This window comes from Centruroides sculpturatus, unplaced genomic scaffold (genome assembly GCF_000671375.1).
Source record: "Centruroides sculpturatus isolate CEXI.00-Female unplaced genomic scaffold, Cexi_2.0 scaffold1477, whole genome shotgun sequence".
NCBI lineage: Eukaryota > Metazoa > Arthropoda > Arachnida > Scorpiones > Buthidae > Centruroides > Centruroides sculpturatus.
The window spans coordinates 73,947-97,094 of record NW_019385633.1 but is presented as its reverse complement, the minus strand read 5'-3'; the positions used below and the strand labels follow the sequence as shown (position 1 = coordinate 97,094).

The 23,148-nt window shown below is 30.7% G+C and overlaps 1 protein-coding gene across 1 annotated transcript in view; it reads right to left on the bottom strand.

The window, feature by feature from the left end:
• Nucleotides 1-9,572: 9,572 nt before the first annotated feature.
• The window catches only part of LOC111640760 (HORMA domain-containing protein 1-like), a 34,488-nt gene continuing 20,912 nt past the window's right edge, over nt 9,573-23,148 (bottom strand). Inside the window, exons 4-7 of the mRNA XM_023386812.1 lie at nt 18,718-18,818; nt 18,480-18,500; nt 10,064-10,090; nt 9,573-9,696 (exon numbers count right to left, since the gene is read on the bottom strand). Of these exons, the coding sequence (XP_023242580.1) occupies nt 9,631-9,696; nt 10,064-10,090; nt 18,480-18,500; nt 18,718-18,818 (215 nt within the window). The 3' untranslated portion in view covers nt 9,573-9,630. The remainder of the gene's footprint in view (nt 9,697-10,063; nt 10,091-18,479; nt 18,501-18,717; nt 18,819-23,148) is intronic.

Here is a 23,148-nt window from a genome sequence, read left to right as displayed (position 1 = left end):
CATCTATTAATATTAAAATATAGTAAATTGAAAGAATATTATATTACTTTTAAATTTAAATTTTACTTAATTTAATCAAAATGCTTTAATAAAATATAAATATTAATTACAAAACACTTAAAAATTGTATAATTTGACAATTTGCTTTAAAAATAAGTTGCATACTTTAATGCAAAATAATTACGATATTTAATAAACTTTCCTTTGCTATTCTACTGAACACACACATACAGTAGAGTCCCGTACAACGTTATGCATTATAGGAAATTGCATTATCGAAACCTGCATTATCACACAATTTATGGCAGTTTAAACCTTGGCCTATAAGTTGAAAAAAATACATATACCTCTGACAAAATTTGAGGGTGTTGCTTGCTTTATTTGCACGTTGTACAAGACTCTACTGTATACACTATTTATGTACAGAACTATTCATAATGCCAGACCTAATTTTATTTATTAAGTACTGTACATGGCAGTGTTCAGAAGTAGCCTCAGCCAAGAATAATTCACTAAACTATACAGAAATTTTAACAAAAAAACTTATACAAAAATTTTAATAATTCACTATTTGAAAGATAGTAATCACAAGTAAAAAATGGCAAAAGACAGAAGCATTCTATGTTTGAGTTTGCAAAGACAAATTCCATTTTAATAGTTTAGTGCAGATTTCTGACTCAATTTAGAGTCTTTGTGCCATCAAAGCCATGCAATTTACTAGAATTATGCTCAAGAATTATCGCATCCACCAACAAAACTGGTATTTACACTCTATACTGGAGGGATGCTTTTAGCAAGATTTATGTATGGAGGCTGATAAGAGTCTCAAAAAAAATGTTAATTCCACAGTGTGATTTTGTTAGTTCCTGAAGTATGAAAAAGAATATAATAATATATATAAAAAATACTCTTCTGTTTTCTAAAAATATTTTTATATGTAACATGTTTCAGCCTTTATTGGGAGTGTTTCTTTTATAAAACTTCTAACTCTACTCTGAGTCTTATGTGAGATGGATTATTGCCTTAACATTTGTAGGATCACAGAAAGAAGCTACATGCAATATCTGTACTTATACACATGTACACTATATAAAATATCTAAAAATTTACTCTTTATCTACAGTGTTAGCAGTTACATTCATAAAGGTACAGAGTAAATGTAGATTTGTATTTTCTAATTCAGATCCCTTTAATATTATAGTTATGCTACTGAATCAATATATTTGTTATTCTTGTTCAATTGTTTCTGTTTATTCGTCTTGTAATCTTCTAAAGTAGTTTCAACAGGCAAAAGTAAGTTGTCATCTTTTGCATTAAGAATACATTTCTGACAACCATACCTCATACATATACAGGACAGTTATCAGAAGATATTTCTTTATGCTCCTGCTTAAACTGCTTTCATTTCCTTTAGAATTTCTGTATAATTCTAGAACATTCAATATCTCCACCTAGTTTTTATTATACTAAAATTTGTTTTCATTCTGAATTCATTTTACTTGTGTTAATTTGTATTTTATTTTTTAGTGGAGATCTCTCTGAAAGTCCAAAGTAGTCTGCAGCAAGTCAGCAAAACATGTACAAAAATATATGGCCATAACCACATTGATCAAATTAAAAAAATAGCAAACAAAAGAATGAAACTTAACAGTATCTATACTAAACAACAATGGCTATTTGAAAGCAAATGAGAGATCCTAAAAAGACACTATTGTAACTGCTCTATCCAAAGAGTGTGTGGTCTAAAAGTAATGAATGAACAAAAGGACATTGGTCATTTAATCACAAAGAGCATTCATAATGAACTCAACTCAAACTTTTTTAAATACCATAACAAAAATCTGTATTAAATAACAACTCTACTATTTTTGAACAATCGATCCATCATCAAGAGATTCCCTATCAAATTAGTTCACTTTGTAAACAAGCTCCAATAAAACAGATTTTTGTTATTAATTAAAGAACATCCTGCTGGTGATTTTGTAATAAACTTGCAAATATTCTCAAATAATTTAAAAGTTATTTTATAATTTTAATTTTTGACTTTACTTGATTATTTTTTCACTAGTTAGAATGACACAAAGATGTGTTTCAGATGTAAGTCAAAATTAAAATTAATTACAAGATTACTTAAGATGAGAAAATTACTGTTGTTGAATCAGACCAAAGATTGTGCAAGTTATGTAAGATAGAGACAAGAAAAAAGATTGTTTTAATATAGGTTAAGGCATTGTTTGTTTATGGCATAAACCAATAATTATTCACAAAAAAACATTTAATGCATAAACTTTATGCATTAAATGTTTTTTGTGAATAATTATGATTGTAACAGGAATCACAAATTAAACTTTTGTTTTACACGACAACCTTGGCTAGATCCCTTTTGTCAGTTCTAACATAATATATCTCACAACAACATAGAAATTTTAGAAGCATGTTGAAACAGATTGTATTCATGTAAGACATGGCATTTACTGAAATTTTATGTAGATAACCAATAGGTTATCTGTGTTTGAAAGAAGATGCAGATTATGCATTGGGTGAGTTATGAGGTAACAAGTTTAAATTTCAATCACAAATTAAACTTGATTTAAACTATAACTATTTTCTGTTTATTTTATTATTATTATTACTGGACAAAGAAAATTAGTCATAAAATAAAAAACAAAAAATCATTTCTATTTTTACACTTAATTTACATAATTAGGGCAGTTCATAAACACTTGTGTGAGCCCGCGGATTTTTACAGGCCTCTTAAAAATCGAAATTTTCTGTTAATTGTAAATATCCTCGGAAAAAACCCAAAGAATTTGAACTAGATTGGATTTCACCGATTGTATAACAACTAACTGGGAAAGTTTACACTTAGGTGTGAAGAATGCACCGTCATCGTCAACAAAAGTCGATGACGTGTCAGCTCTCTCACGACAAGGATAAAAGCACGAGTCCCCAAAAGCTCCGGGCAATTCGTCATAGGAAGTTATACTTGGTGATAGTGCCACCTCGACTCCCGAACCTCCAAACAGTGGACCCGATCCAGCACCAGGGAGAAGACATCGGATAGAAGATACAGAGGACTCCTACCTCTTCCATATAAACAATGCACTAACTCTCCATTACGCCGAGATATATGTAGGGGATTTAAAATTTGTAAAAGCACTCTCTCTCTCGAACTAGAAATTAGGTCAGCGACATAGCTATGAAATTAGTCGCCATATTCTGTAAATATTTTAATATAACCACATTTAACCTTAGTATTCCTGTAACTTAGATTTAGTTATTCAATAAATGCTTTGTTATTTTATTAAACCTGTCTTCTGTCTCAAAAGGACACCTGCTGACTTGCTCACCTCCCTCGCCACTCGATAAAAAGCCCTCCTAAGACCCCGAGAGCAGGTTTACCCAACTCATTGTAGAGTAAGTGGTCAGTTTGGGATCAACCCGTGGCCCACTGCTAATCTCACACTTGCAATCAAATTAACAGATGCTCATTGAGTAAAGAATGAATTCCTCTACTCAATGAGCATCTGTTAATATTTCAGAGAGATTTCACAATAACCACTTCTCCGTAAAGGCTAAATATAGTAACATACATGACACATTTTCAAACATACATTTGCAAAGATAATACATAAGTGTATGCTTGTGTGTACATCACTGTAGTAAGGTATTGTCTTTGCTAATGTGCATTTAAATTGAAAGTTATTTAATTATTATATAATGATGAATTAATGGAGAAAGTTTTTATTATACTAAAATGTACAATTCTGTCTGAATAATCAAGAAATTAATATGATTATTATAGAATATTTAAACCTTGTTTGTTTATGTATATCTATATGGTAGTCTGCAGAGGAAAGCAAAATGGGGCGCTTTTCCCTCCTTGGGATAAAATAAAAAATTCAAAAAATAATAATTGTAAAAGTGATTGTGATATGTATCTTTATACCCTATGTATGCTTTACCTGTCTTAAAATCCCAAAAAATTAAATAATTAAATAAATATTTGTGAGAACCTGGGCTAAACAGAAAAATTTATTCAAAAAAAAGTAAGTGTTAAATTAATTTTTTTTGAACTCTCAACAAATATAGCATAGATACCATTCAGGAAGTGATTATACAGTGCATCCCAAAAGTATAGATAATCAACATTTTACTACTTTTCAGAATTGTTAGGAATTTAAGATAAATGAGAATGATTTCATTTGTATATTCAATTACACTGATTATTGATAATTTTAAAATTAAAAATCATATAACATTAATAACTTAACAACAAAAATATTTTTTTGGGCTGTCCCAAAAGTATAGATCAGGGATGGCCAACACATAGACCGCGTTCGACCGGTCGACTGCAAAGGTTTTGAAAGTAGCCCACGAAGCTAAAGTTGAACAATTTGCTTTCACTTAAATTGATGTTTAAAAATCTTAATTCGATAATTTATTCTTACAATAATAGACTGTCTGTGCAACATACCCACATTGTTTGTATTTATCCCGATGAACAATGCAAATGAATGTTAATGCATGTGCATATAAAAATCCTAAAATTGATTGCCCATATTCATAGTTGCCCGCAGACTATATTTTACCAAAAAAGTAGCCCCTAAAGGATAAAAGTTTGGCAACACCTGGTATAGATAATAAAACAGTTTTAAAATTTCAAGCATAAGAAACTTACAATTATGAAAATAATAATAAATAATGTCAAGTTAACACTAACTTAGTTGTCAAGTAACAATTTGAATATTGAATAAAACTTTTCAAAATGTCACGTGGAAAAGTATTTAGTATGGAAGAAATTGAAAGAATATGGAAATTAAAAGCAGAAGGCTGTTTTGTCAAGAAAATTGCTATTTTAATGAACAGGTCTAATCTTGGAATTTATAAAATTTTGGGAAAATCATCACCAATACCCTCTAAACATCAATTAGGAAGACCCAAAATTACGTCTCAAAGGAATGATAATCAAATTGTGTGCCTTGCATCATAACAGGATAAATCAGTTTGTCAAATTCTGTTTGAAAGTGAATTAAAAATATCAAAAAGCACTGTTTATCAAAGAAGTTCAACAGTTCCACATAAATTTCTGCTATGATGAAAAAACCACAACTAACAAAATAACACAAATTAGCAAGAATGCAGTGGGATGCACTGTGGAATAACCAATAACTCAATTCTTTTCAGTGATGAAAAGAAATTTAATTTAGATAGCCTAATTACTGGTATGAAATTAGCAAAAAGGAGTGATTTTTCAGGCAAAAAGGTGATGATTCTGTTATGATGTGGGGCTGCTTTGGATTTAATGGTTTATCAAATTTAGTAATTTTAAACTGATAGACAGATATCTAAAAGTTATGAAGAAATCCTAAAAAATTATTTAATACCTACTGGAGAAAAAATTGGAGGACCTGACTGGATTTTCCAGCAGGACAATGCCAGTATTCATTGTTCATACTCGACAACTAAGTGACCAGCAAGATGCCGGGACATAAAACCAATTTAGAACTTGTGAGTGCATTCTTGCTCAAAAAATTTATGCTAATAACAGGCATTTTATGACAGTTTCAGAGCTTAAACAAAAAATCATTGAGTGCCTGTTTCAAATGGACCCAGAAATCTTACAATTGTGAGGCCTGGAAATAGAGCAAAAAAAGAAAAATGTACAATTTGTTAAGTTAAACTGTCAAGAAAACAAATTATATAAGTGTCGAGTTGGTGACACTGGACTTTGACGTCGACGCTCATAAAGAATAGCAGAAGAAACAAAATTTTAGATAAAGAAAATTAAAAAGGAAAATATTTAAAACTTAATACACAGTTTAGAAAGTAAAATGAAACTAGAAAAATATTAGAATGAGCATGGGTGTCATAGTCATCGACAAAATGTGATAAGAGTCTAAGAGATGGTGTCAGATAGATATCTCTAGTTGACCTTTCCTGCACCCTGAACAGAGCTCCATTTACACCTGGAGACAGGTGGAGACCAATTGAGAAACAAGGAGAAAAAGGTCTAGCCAATAAGCGATGAACCAAGAGTTTTTGATAAGAACTAGTTCGAAAAGGACAGAAGGGCTTCATCCTCTCCAGATCATCAGGTGCACACAACGTCCCCAGTTCTTTGTGAATCCTTTGACATTTCATGTGGTTAATTTCAACATCAACGAAGACCAACTTGCCAATGCCCTGGGGCTTCGCCAACATGAAAAGAGAAAGGAAAAAGCTTTTGAAGACAACGTGAACCAAACTCCAGACTTCTGGACATTGACCTAATTATGTAAGCACTGTCACCTAAATAAATGGTTTCTTTGTAAAATACTTGTCTCTTCCTACCTCCTTAAACTACCACCCACATACAAATTAACGTTAGTCCATCCCAACAGTAGGGAATAAACTCCCCCCTAATCGGCGACCTCACACAATTTATTTAAATCAATGCCTAATTGCATTTTTAAAGTCATTAAACATAATGGCAGTTGTATTTCATATTAAAACAATTTTCGTCAATTTATATTATAAACTATTGCTCAAAGTTTAAATTTATCTATATTTTTGGACATCATAAAACAAGTATTTTGAATTTCACACTTTATGTAACTGTCAAATATTGTAAAAAACAATTATATAATATTGTATTATGCTATAAATAAACAATAATAACCACTTGCATTAAGAAATACTTAATATTTAAAAAAAATAAGAACATATAGATTATCTATATTTTTGGGACACACTATATTTTCCACAGATCTGCTTCATTTACAAAAGTGACACATCTTCCAAATAGCTGTTCATTGGGAACTGAACACCAAATTCATGTATTGGAGTAGCAAACATGACCAAAAATGGGCATTAGAATTGAGGGAGAGGACCCCCAAATAAAAAGGAAAATGAATGATGACAGCAGAGGGTTTTTGTCAATCCTATCTTGGTGAAAGGTGATCTCGCTGCACTCTGCCACCCATCCCAGTTATCGCTGTTCATTGTCAGCACCAATCTACCTGTTATCCAACTGGCCCAGCACCAATATAACTGCTATTCTGACAGCCCAGCACCCATCTACTTGTTATCCAGATTGTCAAGTGCCAATCCACCATCTCAAGACTTAGACTCAAGAATCAAGGTATTTATCAACATGTGCCCAATTTTGTAAACTCTCTCATGACTGAATAGACTATCCCATCATGATCTGCGGCTGTAAACTGTAACATTGTATGGTCTTTTGGTTAAATAAATGGGTATTAGATTTGTTAAATGTGTAGCGGAGTGCATTATTTCTGGCACACTCTCTAGACCTCCTCCATCCTAAATCCAACCACTTACATATATGATTGCTTGCATTAGCAAAACAAAACTAACGGTCACAATGGTGTCAATCCTAATGCTGATGCAGGGCTGATCCTTTAGTCACATATTTATTGATGACATTATTGGTTTTCGAGCTTTTTCCCCTAGAAAATTTTCTGTAGACATGTGTATCTATAATAATTTGTTAACAGAAATGAAACAGAAAAAACAATATTTTAATGCTTGAGATGGTAACTTCTAAACTGCATATTGGTAATTAATCTTGCTTTCAACTACTGCCCCTGAAGCATTAGCGTATATGATAGGGCACATATACAAAGGTCTCATTTTTATTCTTGCAATTTTCTGTGAGGTATTTGTCGCTGCAGTTTATCTGCACAAATTTATTGTAAATGAATGCACTGAAATGATGAAATTTAATGAGTATTATTATTACTATGTATATCCTGAAATTAAGGCTCTCAAATTCAAATATGGCAATATCTTGGACCTAAATCAAACTCTTATTATTAAGTTTTAGTTTCACACAATAGATGATGATTTCCAATTACAAAGAGTTTGAATGGCATCAAATATATATGAAACAATGTTTACTTAAATTCTAATGTTATCACTTTGAAAAAAATAGGATTCTAGTTTAGAGATTAGTAGTATAACTGATGATAAAGTGGACGTTAATAATTAGTGTAATGGCATTTTTGTTCACTTTTATCATAATCATTTATTTATAATGTTTTGTTTTGAATATTCATGTGATANTTTGAGGATGAGAACAATGTAAAAAAGGCTATTTCTGAATATTTTGATTCAAAACCGAAATCATTTTACAAAGACGGGATTAAAAAGCTACCATCAAGATGGCAAGAAATTGTACAAAATAATGGTGAATACATTATAGATTGAAATAAAATGTAATTAAAATTTTTTGTTGCTTTTTTGTAGATAAAAATGCGCACGAACTTATGGACTGACCTGATAGTTAGAATATATTTCAAAATTAAAAAGGGGGCAAGAGAAAGAGTGGTTGGTAGAATTCCATTTTTTTTTCCTGTCCACCTTTGACTCGAAAGGAAGTTTTTCAGAGCTTTCTTCTCCTTTCCAAAAAACTTTTCACCAAAACTTTGAATGGTACCTGGAGACCACATGCTAAGTATTCTCTCTATTGCCCACAGGTTAACATCATTGATTATCTAGGCCATACACACACAAGAACAAAAAAGTCTAACTTTTTAGAGAAATATTTGGAATCCAGTATCACCCATATAACACATTGTTGTCATTATTTGATATAATCTGTCCTTAATGGAGATGAATTGTTCTCTCTTTCCAAGATTGGACAATAGTCAGCACTCTCCATGTGTCTGCACTCTCTCCTGAAAACATTCATTCTGACTAGTGACACAGAGAAAGTCACGTGATTGGTCTCTCCTTTTGGACAAACCAATCACACAATCTTCTCCTTAAAGTGCTTCCTGAAGCAACCAATAAAAGAACTCAAAACTATTATTTTTGATAGGAAGTAGCCAATTTTAGAAAAAAGAAAAGAAAAAAAAAATGGTTTGATCAAGCTACAATTTAAATGTTTCTATAACTATGAATAGTTATAGATGAGTTTTCTTTCTTAATCACAAAGATGCACCAAAGTTAAGGTACAATGTAATTTTTTTTAATGTTTTTTATGTCTTTTTGCATGTACAAAGTACATGCAAAAAAATGAAATGAGTAAATAACACATAACACCTTAAATTAATAATTTAATGAATCTTTATAGAGATACAAAAACATATTTTGAAAATTTGAGGGATATAAGCAATGAAAAAGGTTACTACTGCTAGAGATAAACAATTAAAAATTAAGTACTGTATTAAATTGTTTGGAAATTACTCAAAATATCAATAATACAATACTTTTTGTGAATAATTGCAACTTATTTTCTAAATTTCATAAATTTTGAAATAAGTAACTTTAATAAGCATTTGTTATAGATGGATATATGAAAATTGATTGAAGTTAGCATAATTTTAACAAACTATTAATATTTTATAAACAGATTTAAAATTCATAATTGAAATTAATTTTAAACAATATAATTTAGAAGATATCTAATAACTTGCATTTAATATCTAATAGTTTAAGTATTTAAGACAAAAAAATTAAAATTTTATATGTAAATGAATAATATGAAAACAACTGTTTTGGAACAGAAAAGAGATTTAATGTCTCAAATCTGATAACATTGCTTTCATAGTGACACTAATTGATGCCTTGTAATACATCTATTTTTGCCTTGTATTATATAAATGAAAATTAAATTGCTGTTACTTACCACATAATCATAGTACTGTCATTTTCATAAATAAATCGGAATGTATATGATTCTATCACATTCTAAATAAAATTAAATTTATAAATCAATTCAATCTTAACTGATACATAATAAATAAATGTCTACATAAAGTTAGATTAAAAATTTTATATAAAACTACTATAATTTCTTGTATATAACCTACAAAAATTTCTAGAACAGACAGCCTGTGCCTGCTTTCAAAGTGACTTTAAAGCACAGATAACCTGCAGTTTATACACAGGAAATTACAGTAATCAAATTAAATCCATTATAAAAAAACATAAATTTTGTATATTTTAATTTACAAAGTGAACTACTTTTCATATAGTTACTCAATAATATTAAACAATTTTATATCTTATTATTTGATACATAAAATTTATTTCTACATTTGAAAAAGACACTCACATCAGGTTCATCTGGACTTTCATAAATCTGAAACAGAAATATAAAAATTAATAACAACTTAAGGTTATAATTTATTAATACAACTAACAACAATCATTAAATTAAAATTAATCATCTATTAATATTAAAATATAGTAAATTGAAAGAATATTATATTACTTTTAAATTTAAATTTTACTTAATTTAATCAAAATGCTTTAATAAAATATAAATATTAATTACAAAACACTTAAAAATTGTATAATTTGACAATTTGCTTTAAAAATAAGTTGCATACTTTAATGCAAAATAATTACGATATTTAATAAACTTTCCTTTGCTATTCTACTGAACACACACATACAGTAGAGTCCCGTACAACGTTATGCATTATAGGAAATTGCATTATCGAAACCTGCATTATCACACAATTTATGGCAGTTTAAACCTTGGCCTATAAGTTGAAAAAAATACATATACCTCTGACAAAATTTGAGGGTGTTGCTTGCTTTATTTGCACGTTGTACAAGACTCTACTGTATACACTATTTATGTACAGAACTATTCATAATGCCAGACCTAATTTTATTTATTAAGTACTGTACATGGCAGTGTTCAGAAGTAGCCTCAGCCAAGAATAATTCACTAAACTATACAGAAATTTTAACAAAAAAACTTATACAAAAATTTTAATAATTCACTATTTGAAAGATAGTAATCACAAGTAAAAAATGGCAAAAGACAGAAGCATTCTATGTTTGAGTTTGCAAAGACAAATTCCATTTTAATAGTTTAGTGCAGATTTCTGACTCAATTTAGAGTCTTTGTGCCATCAAAGCCATGCAATTTACTAGAATTATGCTCAAGAATTATCGCATCCACCAACAAAACTGGTATTTACACTCTATACTGGAGGGATGCTTTTAGCAAGATTTATGTATGGAGGCTGATAAGAGTCTCAAAAAAAATGTTAATTCCACAGTGTGATTTTGTTAGTTCCTGAAGTATGAAAAAGAATATAATAATATATATAAAAAATACTCTTCTGTTTTCTAAAAATATTTTTATATGTAACATGTTTCAGCCTTTATTGGGAGTGTTTCTTTTATAAAACTTCTAACTCTACTCTGAGTCTTATGTGAGATGGATTATTGCCTTAACATTTGTAGGATCACAGAAAGAAGCTACATGCAATATCTGTACTTATACACATGTACACTATATAAAATATCTAAAAATTTACTCTTTATCTACAGTGTTAGCAGTTACATTCATAAAGGTACAGAGTAAATGTAGATTTGTATTTTCTAATTCAGATCCCTTTAATATTATAGTTATGCTACTGAATCAATATATTTGTTATTCTTGTTCAATTGTTTCTGTTTATTCGTCTTGTAATCTTCTAAAGTAGTTTCAACAGGCAAAAGTAAGTTGTCATCTTTTGCATTAAGAATACATTTCTGACAACCATACCTCATACATATACAGGACAGTTATCAGAAGATATTTCTTTATGCTCCTGCTTAAACTGCTTTCATTTCCTTTAGAATTTCTGTATAATTCTAGAACATTCAATATCTCCACCTAGTTTTTATTATACTAAAATTTGTTTTCATTCTGAATTCATTTTACTTGTGTTAATTTGTATTTTATTTTTTAGTGGAGATCTCTCTGAAAGTCCAAAGTAGTCTGCAGCAAGTCAGCAAAACATGTCCAAAAATATATGGCCATAACCACATTGATCAAATTAAAAAAATAGCAAACAAAAGAATGAAACTTAACAGTATCTATACTAAACAACAATGGCTATTTGAAAGCAAATGAGAGATCCTAAAAAGACACTATTGTAACTGCTCTATCCAAAGAGTGTGTGGTCTAAAAGTAATGAATGAACAAAAGGACATTGGTCATTTAATCACAAAGAGCATTCATAATGAACTCAACTCAAACTTTTTTAAATACCATAACAAAAATCTGTATTAAATAACAACTCTACTATTTTTGAACAATCGATCCATCATCAAGAGATTCCCTATCAAATTAGTTCACTTTGTAAACAAGCTCCAATAAAACAGATTTTTGTTATTAATTAAAGAACATCCTGCTGGTGATTTTGTAATAAACTTGCAAATATTCTCAAATAATTTAAAAGTTATTTTATAATTTTAATTTTTGACTTTACTTGATTATTTTTTCACTAGTTAGAATGACACAAAGATGTGTTTCAGATGTAAGTCAAAATTAAAATTAATTACAAGATTACTTAAGATGAGAAAATTACTGTTGTTGAATCAGACCAAAGATTGTGCAAGTTATGTAAGATAGAGACAAGAAAAAAGATTGTTTTAATATAGGTTAAGGCATTGTTTGTTTATGGCATAAACCAATAATTATTCACAAAAAAACATTTAATGCATAAACTTTATGCATTAAATGTTTTTTGTGAATAATTATGATTGTAACAGGAATCACAAATTAAACTTTTGTTTTACACGACAACCTTGGCTAGATCCCTTTTGTCAGTTCTAACATAATATATCTCACAACAACATAGAAATTTTAGAAGCATGTTGAAACAGATTGTATTCATGTAAGACATGGCATTTACTGAAATTTTATGTAGATAACCAATAGGTTATCTGTGTTTGAAAGAAGATGCAGATTATGCATTGGGTGAGTTATGAGGTAACAAGTTTAAATTTCAATCACAAATTAAACTTGATTTAAACTATAACTATTTTCTGTTTATTTTATTATTATTATTACTGGACAAAGAAAATTAGTCATAAAATAAAAAACAAAAAATCATTTCTATTTTTACACTTAATTTACATAATTAGGGCAGTTCATAAACACTTGTGTGAGCCCGCGGATTTTTACAGGCCTCTTAAAAATCGAAATTTTCTGTTAATTGTAAATATCCTCGGAAAAAACCCAAAGAATTTGAACTAGATTGGATTTCACCGATTGTATAACAACTAACTGGGAAAGTTTACACTTAGGTGTGAAGAATGCACCGTCATCGTCAACAAAAGTCGATGACGTGTCAGCTCTCTCACGACAAGGATAAAAGCACGAGTCCCCAAAAGCTCCGGGCAATTCGTCATAGGAAGTTATACTTGGTGATAGTGCCACCTCGACTCCCGAACCTCCAAACAGTGGACCCGATCCAGCACCAGGGAGAAGACATCGGATAGAAGATACAGAGGACTCCTACCTCTTCCATATAAACAATGCACTAACTCTCCATTACGCCGAGATATATGTAGGGGATTTAAAATTTGTAAAAGCACTCTCTCTCTCGAACTAGAAATTAGGTCAGCGACATAGCTATGAAATTAGTCGCCATATTCTGTAAATATTTTAATATAACCACATTTAACCTTAGTATTCCTGTAACTTAGATTTAGTTATTCAATAAATGCTTTGTTATTTTATTAAACCTGTCTTCTGTCTCAAAAGGACACCTGCTGACTTGCTCACCTCCCTCACCACTCGATAAAAAGCCCTCCTAAGCCCCGAGAGCAGGTTTACCCAACTCATTGTAGAGTAAGTGGTCAGTTTGGGATCAACCCGTGGCCCACTGCTAATCTCACACTTGCAATCAAATTAACAGATGCTCATTGAGTAAAGAATGAATTCCTCTACTCAATGAGCATCTGTTAATATTTCAGAGAGATTTCACAATAACCACTTCTCCGTAAAGGCTAAATATAGTAACATACATGACACATTTTCAAACATACATTTGCAAAGATAATACATAAGTGTATGCTTGTGTGTACATCACTGTAGTAAGGTATTGTCTTTGCTAATGTGCATTTAAATTGAAAGTTATTTAATTATTATATAATGATGAATTAATGGAGAAAGTTTTTATTATACTAAAATGTACAATTCTGTCTGAATAATCAAGAAATTAATATGATTATTATAGAATATTTAAACCTTGTTTGTTTATGTATATCTATATGGTAGTCTGCAGAGGAAAGCAAAATGGGGCGCTTTTCCCTCCTTGGGATAAAATAAAAAATTCAAAAAATAATAATTGTAAAAGTGATTGTGATATGTATCTTTATACCCTATGTATGCTTTACCTGTCTTAAAATCCCAAAAAATTAAATAATTAAATAAATATTTGTGAGAACCTGGGCTAAACAGAAAAATTTATTCAAAAAAAAGTAAGTGTTAAATTAATTTTTTTTGAACTCTCAACAAATATAGCATAGATACCATTCAGGAAGTGATTATACAGTGCATCCCAAAAGTATAGATAATCAACATTTTACTACTTTTCAGAATTGTTAGGAATTTAAGATAAATGAGAATGATTTCATTTGTATATTCAATTACACTGATTATTGATAATTTTAAAATTAAAAATCATATAACATTAATAACTTAACAACAAAAATATTTTTTTGGGCTGTCCCAAAAGTATAGATCAGGGATGGCCAACACATAGACCGCGTTCGACCGGTCGACTGCAAAGGTTTTGAAAGTAGCCCACGAAGCTAAAGTTGAACAATTTGCTTTCACTTAAATTGATGTTTAAAAATCTTAATTCGATAATTTATTCTTACAATAATAGACTGTCTGTGCAACATACCCACATTGTTTGTATTTATCCCGATGAACAATGCAAATGAATGTTAATGCATGTGCATATAAAAATCCTAAAATTGATTGCCCATATTCATAGTTGCCCGCAGACTATATTTTACCAAAAAAGTAGCCCCTAAAGGATAAAAGTTTGGCAACACCTGGTATAGATAATAAAACAGTTTTAAAATTTCAAGCATAAGAAACTTACAATTATGAAAATAATAATAAATAATGTCAAGTTAACACTAACTTAGTTGTCAAGTAACAATTTGAATATTGAATAAAACTTTTCAAAATGTCACGTGGAAAAGTATTTAGTATGGAAGAAATTGAAAGAATATGGAAATTAAAAGCAGAAGGCTGTTTTGTCAAGAAAATTGCTATTTTAATGAACAGGTCTAATCTTGGAATTTATAAAATTTTGGGAAAATCATCACCAATACCCTCTAAACATCAATTAGGAAGACCCAAAATTACGTCTCAAAGGAATGATAATCAAATTGTGTGCCTTGCATCATAACAGGATAAATCAGTTTGTCAAATTCTGTTTGAAAGTGAATTAAAAATATCAAAAAGCACTGTTTATCAAAGAAGTTCAACAGTTCCACATAAATTTCTGCCATGATGAAAAAACCACAACTAACAAAATAACACAAATTAGCAAGAATGCAGTGGGATGCACTGTGGAATAACCAATAACTCAATTCTTTTCAGTGATGAAAAGAAATTTAATTTAGATAGCCTAATTACTGGTATGAAATTAGCAAAAAGGAGTGATTTTTCAGGCAAAAAGGTGATGATTCTGTTATGATGTGGGGCTGCTTTGGATTTAATGGTTTATCAAATTTAGTAATTTTAAACTGATAGACAGATATCGTATTCATTGTTCATACTCGACAACTAAGTGACCAGCAAGATGCCGGGACATAAAACCAATTTAGAACTTGTGAGTGCATTCTTGCTCAAAAAATTTATGCTAATAACAGGCATTTTATGACAGTTTCAGAGCTTAAACAAAAAATCATTGAGTGCCTGTTTCAAATGGACCCAGAAATCTTACAATTGTGAGGCCTGGAAATAGAGCAAAAAAAGAAAAATGTACAATTTGTTAAGTTAAACTGTCAAGAAAACAAATTATATAAGTGTCGAGTTGGTGACACTGGACTTTGACGTCGACGCTCATAAAGAATAGCAGAAGAAACAAAATTTTAGATAAAGAAAACTAAAAAGGAAAATATTTAAAACTTAATACACAGTTTAGAAAGTAAAATGAAACTAGAAAAATATTAGAATGAGCATGGGTGTCATAGTCATCGACAAAATGTGATAAGAGTCTAAGAGATGGTGTCAGATAGATATCTCTAGTTGACCTTTCCTGCACCCTGAACAGAGCTCCATTTACACCTGGAGACAGGTGGAGACCAATTGAGAAACAAGGAGAAAAAGGTCTAGCCAATAAGCGATGAACCAAGAGTTTTTGATAAGAACTAGTTCGAAAAGGACAGAAGGGCTTCATCCTCTCCAGATCATCAGGTGCACACAACGTCCCCAGTTCTTTGTGAATCCTTTGACATTTCATGTGGTTAATTTCAACATCAACGAAGACCAACTTGCCAATGCCCTGGGGCTTCGCCAACATGAAAAGAGAAAGGAAAAAGCTTTTGAAGACAACGTGAACCAAACTCCAGACTTCTGGACATTGACCTAATTATGTAAGCACTGTCACCTAAATAAATGGTTTCTTTGTAAAATACTTGTCTCTTCCTACCTCCTTAAACTACCACCCACATACAAATTAACGTTAGTCCATCCCAACAGTAGGGAATAAACTCCCCCCTAATCGGCGACCTCACACAATTTATTTAAATCAATGCCTAATTGCATTTTTAAAGTCATTAAACATAATGGCAGTTGTATTTCATATTAAAACAATTTTCGTCAATTTATATTATAAACTATTGCTCAAAGTTTAAATTTATCTATATTTTTGGACATCATAAAACAAGTATTTTGAATTTCACACTTTATGTAACTGTCAAATATTGTAAAAAACAATTATATAATATTGTATTATGCTATAAATAAACAATAATAACCACTTGCATTAAGAAATACTTAATATTTAAAAAAAATAAGAACACATAGATTATCTATATTTTTGGGACACACTATATTTTCCACAGATCTGCTTCATTTACAAAAGTGACACATCTTCCAAATAGCTGTTCATTGGGAACTGAACACCAAATTCATGTATTGGAGTAGCAAACATGACCAAAAATGGGCATTAGAATTGAGGGAGAGGACCCCCAAATAAAAAGGAAAATGAATGATGACAGCAGAGGGTTTTTGTCAATCCTATCTTGGTGAAAGGTGATCTCGCTGCACTCTGCCACCCATCCCAGTTATCGCTGTTCATTGTCAGCACCAATCTACCTGTTATCCAACTGGCCCAGCACCAATATAACTGCTATTCTGACAGCCCAGCACCCATCTACTTGTTATCCAGATTGTCAAGTGCCAATCCACCATCTCAAGACTTAGACTCAAGAATCAAGGTATTTATCAACATGTGCCCAATTTTGTAAACTCTCTCATGACTGAATAGACTATCCCATCATGATCTGCGGCTGTAAACTGTAACATTGTATGGTCTTTTGGTTAAATAAATGGGTATTAGATTTGTTAAATGTGTAGCGGAGTGCATTATTTCTGGCACACTCTCTAGACCTCCTCCATCCTAAATCCAACCACTTACATATATGATTGCTTGCATTAGCAAAACAAAACTAACGGTCACAATGGTGTCAATCCTAATGCTGATGCAGGGCTGATCCTTTAGTCACATATTTATTGATGACATTATTGGTTTTCGAGCTTTTTCCCCTAGAAAATTTTCTGTAGACATGTGTATCTATAATAATTTGTTAACAGAAATGAAACAGAAAAAACAATATTTTAATGCTTGAGATGGTAACTTCTAAACTGCATATTGGTAATTAATCTTGCTTTCAACTACTGCCCCTGAAGCATTAGCGTATATGATAGGGCACATATACAAAGGTCTCATTTTTATTCTTGCAATTTTCTGTGAGGTATTTGTCGCTGCAGTTTATCTGCACAAATTTATTGTAAATGAATGCACTGAAATGATGAAATTTAATGAGTATTATTATTACTATGTATATCCTGAAATTAAGGCTCTCAAATTCAAATATGGCAATATCTTGGACCTAAATCAAACTCTTATTATTAAGTTTTAGTTTCACACAATAGATGATGATTTCCAATTACAAAGAGTTTGAATGGCATCAAATATATATGAAACAATGTTTACTTAAATTCTAATGTTATCACTTTGAAAAAAATAGGATTCTAGTTTAGAGATTAGTAGTATAACTGATGATAAAGTGGACGTTAATAATTAGTGTAATGGCATTTTTGTTCACTTTTATCATAATCATTTATTTATAATGTTTTGTTTTGAATATTCATGTGATATGATTTTATAATTTTGTATTATCCTATCAATTTATTAATAAAAAGTTAATAATTATATGCCTTAAAGATTAAAAAAGATCACAACCATATTCAAAATCACAACAATTAATGAAGAGCATATAAAAGAAAAAAATTAGATAGATGAAGATATACCATCACATTTATAAAAAGATTACAGATATAATTCTGTGGTTAATATTTAGACTATAAATTATCAATTTTTATACATTTGGTTATTTATGTTTATATCAATTTCCTACATTTCTATAAACTGAATTAAATTTAAAATAAATAATCATATAAATCATTAAAATAAAAATTATATACTTACTCCAATCATTAACTGTCGAAGCTGAAAATATAAAATAAGAAAACGATCAGTTATTTTAATCAGTTATAAGATAAATTTACATAAAACCAAAATTATAATTGTAAGAACATTACTTGTATTTTTAACATTAAAACTAAATAACATTTTGTTACATTTTACTACTTATTACTAAATTATTCAAAGGATAATTCCACATTATTTTTATAACTGTTTATAAAATATACAATTTAAATCTTACATATTTTTTTTCAAGTGCATCAAAACTTCCTTTGATCCAACTGATAAGCTGAGAAGCACCATGGCATCCACTATTTTCACTTAAAATTTTTAAACGTAAATCTAAATGAATAAAATAAGTAAATAAATATATTTAATACTTATTAAATAATTATAAATAGTTAATCATCTTTAAAGTTTTTAAAGTGCAATGTATAATAATATATTTAAAAGCGCACAATCGTTTTCAAATGTTTTCATAAATCAAGAATATTTGAGCCTCTACAGTACAAAAAGTACACCAGTGAATCAGATTAATATTCATATTGTAATTTAGTACAGATAACCAGTGGAAAAATTCAGAAAATTTATAAAGGAAGAATTATAATAAATTTATATTTTTGTAACAGATATAAACAGATTAACAGATCACAAGATTTATTAATGAATAGTAACCAAAAATAATTGATTTTTTTTCTCCTTGGGGAGTCATACAGTTTTACTGTTGCAGATTAATAACTGGATAAATTATATAAGGTTGTCAATCAAGAAATCAATTTCAGGATGAGAAGCAGGGTGAGGGGAGATATGTGGAGTAAAGTTTAAAAATGTACAGTATTTTCACAATTGACTACCACCTCCGTACACCAATAACACTATGCAAAGTTCAGATAGTTCATATTTTCAGTCCTTGTCCGTTGAGAAGACACCTTACAACAAATCGACGAGTTGTTGGCTAGAAGTAACCTTCTTCCAGCTGTTGAAGAACAGACAGAAAGACGAATCCAGACTTGACTCGAACTTTAATGCACACTTGAAGATCTACGACAAACTTGATGTCAACCTGAAGCTCTGAAGAGAACTTTATGCCAACCTGAAGTTCCAAACCGAACTTGAATTTCTCGCTTTCACATTGACCTTATATAGCTGTGGACAGTGGGCTGGCCGACCAATCAGTGAATACACTGGTCATAGCTTTATCAGAGATCTGCCACATGGCATGATTGTTCGCCAACCGTCTGTAACTTGAGATGCATGCACCACAAATTCGAAATCTCACCGACTGTTTCTTCAACGGTGTCCATTACAAGTTTCAATCAACATATCATGTTTTTACATGATAACACTGTGACATGTGATAATAGTAGACACTGAGACAAGTCAATTTTATGATTGAATACATTTATTATAAAAAAGTCAAAGGCTTAAAAGTTGCTTAAAGTGGTATGTATGTAAACCTCCAGGCATAACCAACACCAAATTGCACCTTGACCTAGTTAGGCAACCCCACACTGCTGACCTTTGTTGTGTTCCTTTTTTCTCCGGTCAGTTGTGCGTTAGCTGTTGTAATAAAGTTAATTATATACGTTAACAAATAATCGTTTATTTTATGGACATTACAATTTTATGATTGAATACATTTATTATGAAAAAGTCAAAGGCTTAAAAGTTGCTTAAAGACAAAGTTTGCCCTCAGGATGGCATTTTGTTTTATAAGTCCTGAGTAGTGGTGTCAGTTTGTTGGTTACATTCACTCAATAATTTGTGTGGGGGCCGAGGAGGGGGGAGAAATTTAAAAACTTTCGACGAACGTTAATAGTTGATACGTACCGTCATCGTCTCCCTTGCCGTTTGGATTGCCGAGCGGTAACAATCAACGCCATGTGGAAGCACTTGAGTCAGAGATAGATGCTTCGTTTATAAACAACACAACCGTTTATTAAACACGAAAGAAGCTTACAAGATTACTGCAATCTTGGAAGTTCTACGTCGGCTGCGGTCGCTGGGTCTTCCTCTCCTGTGGTTCCACNATGGCATTTTGTTTTATAAGTCCTGAGTAGTGGTGTCAGTTTGTTGGTTACATTCACTCAATAATTTGTTTGCCCTGAGGCAGTGATGAATGGAGAATTAAAGATGAAGTCAGCAATAGGAGAGCAAGCACACAAGAAGAGACAAATCTTTGTACCACCAAGTTTTAGGAGAAGTAATCTGTTTGTGTCCTTAAAATCTGGGTTTTTAAAAGGATTTGTTTCCAAATTATGCATGCTAATTGGTCCCAATTTTTCTCATCATTATCTGCATAGTCCCTTCTCTGTATCCAGGTGAAATTGAACCAGATCAAGTTACCAGAAAGGTTGATCTTTGGTATTCAACTTGACACCACATCATGACACTGATCAAGTGATGTTGGTGAACTGAGACTTTCATTTAGATTTTAGCCTGTTGTTTTCCCCAACACTAGGAATTTTAGTTACTTTCATGTGACATTTTCTTTCATCAAAAATTACTTCATTTTTCTGTTTTGTCTTAATTTTGTCATCTCTACAAGAACTAGAGTCAAAGTTCATCTCTTCACTATAACACTTAAAATTCCAACACAAGCTCAGGTCTCACTCAAGACTTCACAATTATTTTTATATAATAAAATGTCTTATTTTACATTTAATAATTCAGCAATTCTGAAATTTTTTCATCATCATTAATAGCATTTGCTATTAATGATCATTAGTATGCAAAATCATTAATAGCAAATGCTATAAATGTGGTGAAATGACACACTGTCATACATAACTTTTATATCCTGACATATCCTGACATTAAATAACATTGGTATCAAATGATAACAATGAATTAATGGAAAAAATTTTCTTGTGCTGAAACATGCAAGACCAATTAATATTTATCCAAACTATATTCTGAATAATCCTGAAATTAATATGTTTATTATAGGATATTTGAACTTAGTTGTTTATGTATATCTACAATGATTTGTTAACAGCTATGAAACAGAAAAAACAATGTTTTAATGTGTGAGTCAACTTCTAAACTGCATATCAATAATTATCTTACTTTCAGCAGCCACCTTGGAGGAACAAAGTATTCAATTGGCTGGTTATATAAAGATTTTAATTTCAGTCTCAAAGTTTCCATAGGATATACATTATAAAAGATTATCCACACAAATAATTCACACAAATAAAACATTTGGAAAGTGACAGTAATTTATAACAACAAATTATAACCTTTTTCTCACAATTATATATGATAATTACGCAACAACTTGACTTTATTAAACAAAAACATACTAGAATATGCAAAATACTTTATCTTTTAGATTATGTGTACACACTCAAACTGTTGAAACACTCAATTGTACTATCACTTTGACAGCTTTTCCTTTTTCGTCAGACTTATTACACCATCAGTCAGAAAGAGGACAAACTTTAGAAAATCATATCTTTATTTCCCTGAGGAGTATGCATTTCGTAAGTCTCTTTTCAATACCATGTGATATAACTGTTTAGGGAATAGGGAATAATGCATACAAGTTAGCATAAAAACTTTGCAATGTTACAAAATATGTAAAAGATTTTGAAACTTACACAATTATGAGAAGGATGAATACAATATGGATGATGATTATTGATTAACTGGTATTTGCTAAGACAATAATTAAGATGGAAATGATTTATAAAATCAAAAATGTTAAACATAGATGTAAAAAAAGGTTTTGAACCATTGTATTTGCTGTAAGTTCAAAACCTATTTTACATTAGCAAATGCCATTTCATAAAATATTCCCAGCTTTTCAACTGTAACAGCTATGACTGTCTGATAGTTTGTTTCAGTTGAAAATGGTGATGCAAAAACAAACCAAGAGCCTGACATAAGGATGGCAACTTGTTGCCAGTTAATTCAGTTACTGTTGAACCAAGGAGGTACTGTACACTTCAGTTTTAGATCTATTTGCTGCTGTCGCCATATTTATTATTTAATAACTTTACCGAAATGAACAAAAATGTATTATGTGATTGCTTGAGCAGTTTCTGGATTATATAGTCTATGCATCTGATGATATCAGCAGTCCTTCAGCAGCATGCCTGAACTTGTCCATACAAGCCAAATAGCCAATATGTGCTGATGTAAGCAGTATGAGTCACTGAGTCAACCTCAACCAGAAACGGAAAAACATTTGCAAGACTTGATGATGTCAGCAAAATAAAGATCATGAGTCATGACAGAAATTAATTCTGTGGGAATATCATGTAACTATATATATATATTTCAGTTTATGGCACCTGATGTCACCTTCCAACCTCCAGGAACTCTCTCCATCTCTATCCATACACCATTCCTCTTTAATCCCATTTTCACTACATGCTAACTTTACTCCGTTGTACCAGGTTTGCCTGGGTCTTCCTCTCTTTCTTTTTCTGTGGAATGTATTCCATTGACATTTTCGGGAGTCTCTCATCAATCATTCTTTTCATGTGTCCAAACCAAATAAGTTGTTTCATCTTTATTTCTTCCAAGACTGTCTCCTTCAATCCCATTAGGTCTTTGATTCTCTCATTAGTTATTCTTTCTCTTTTTGATATTCTGCACAATCTTCTCAATGCATCCATTTCAACCGTTGTTACTTTTTTCTCTTCTCTTCCCCAGTCATTCTTCA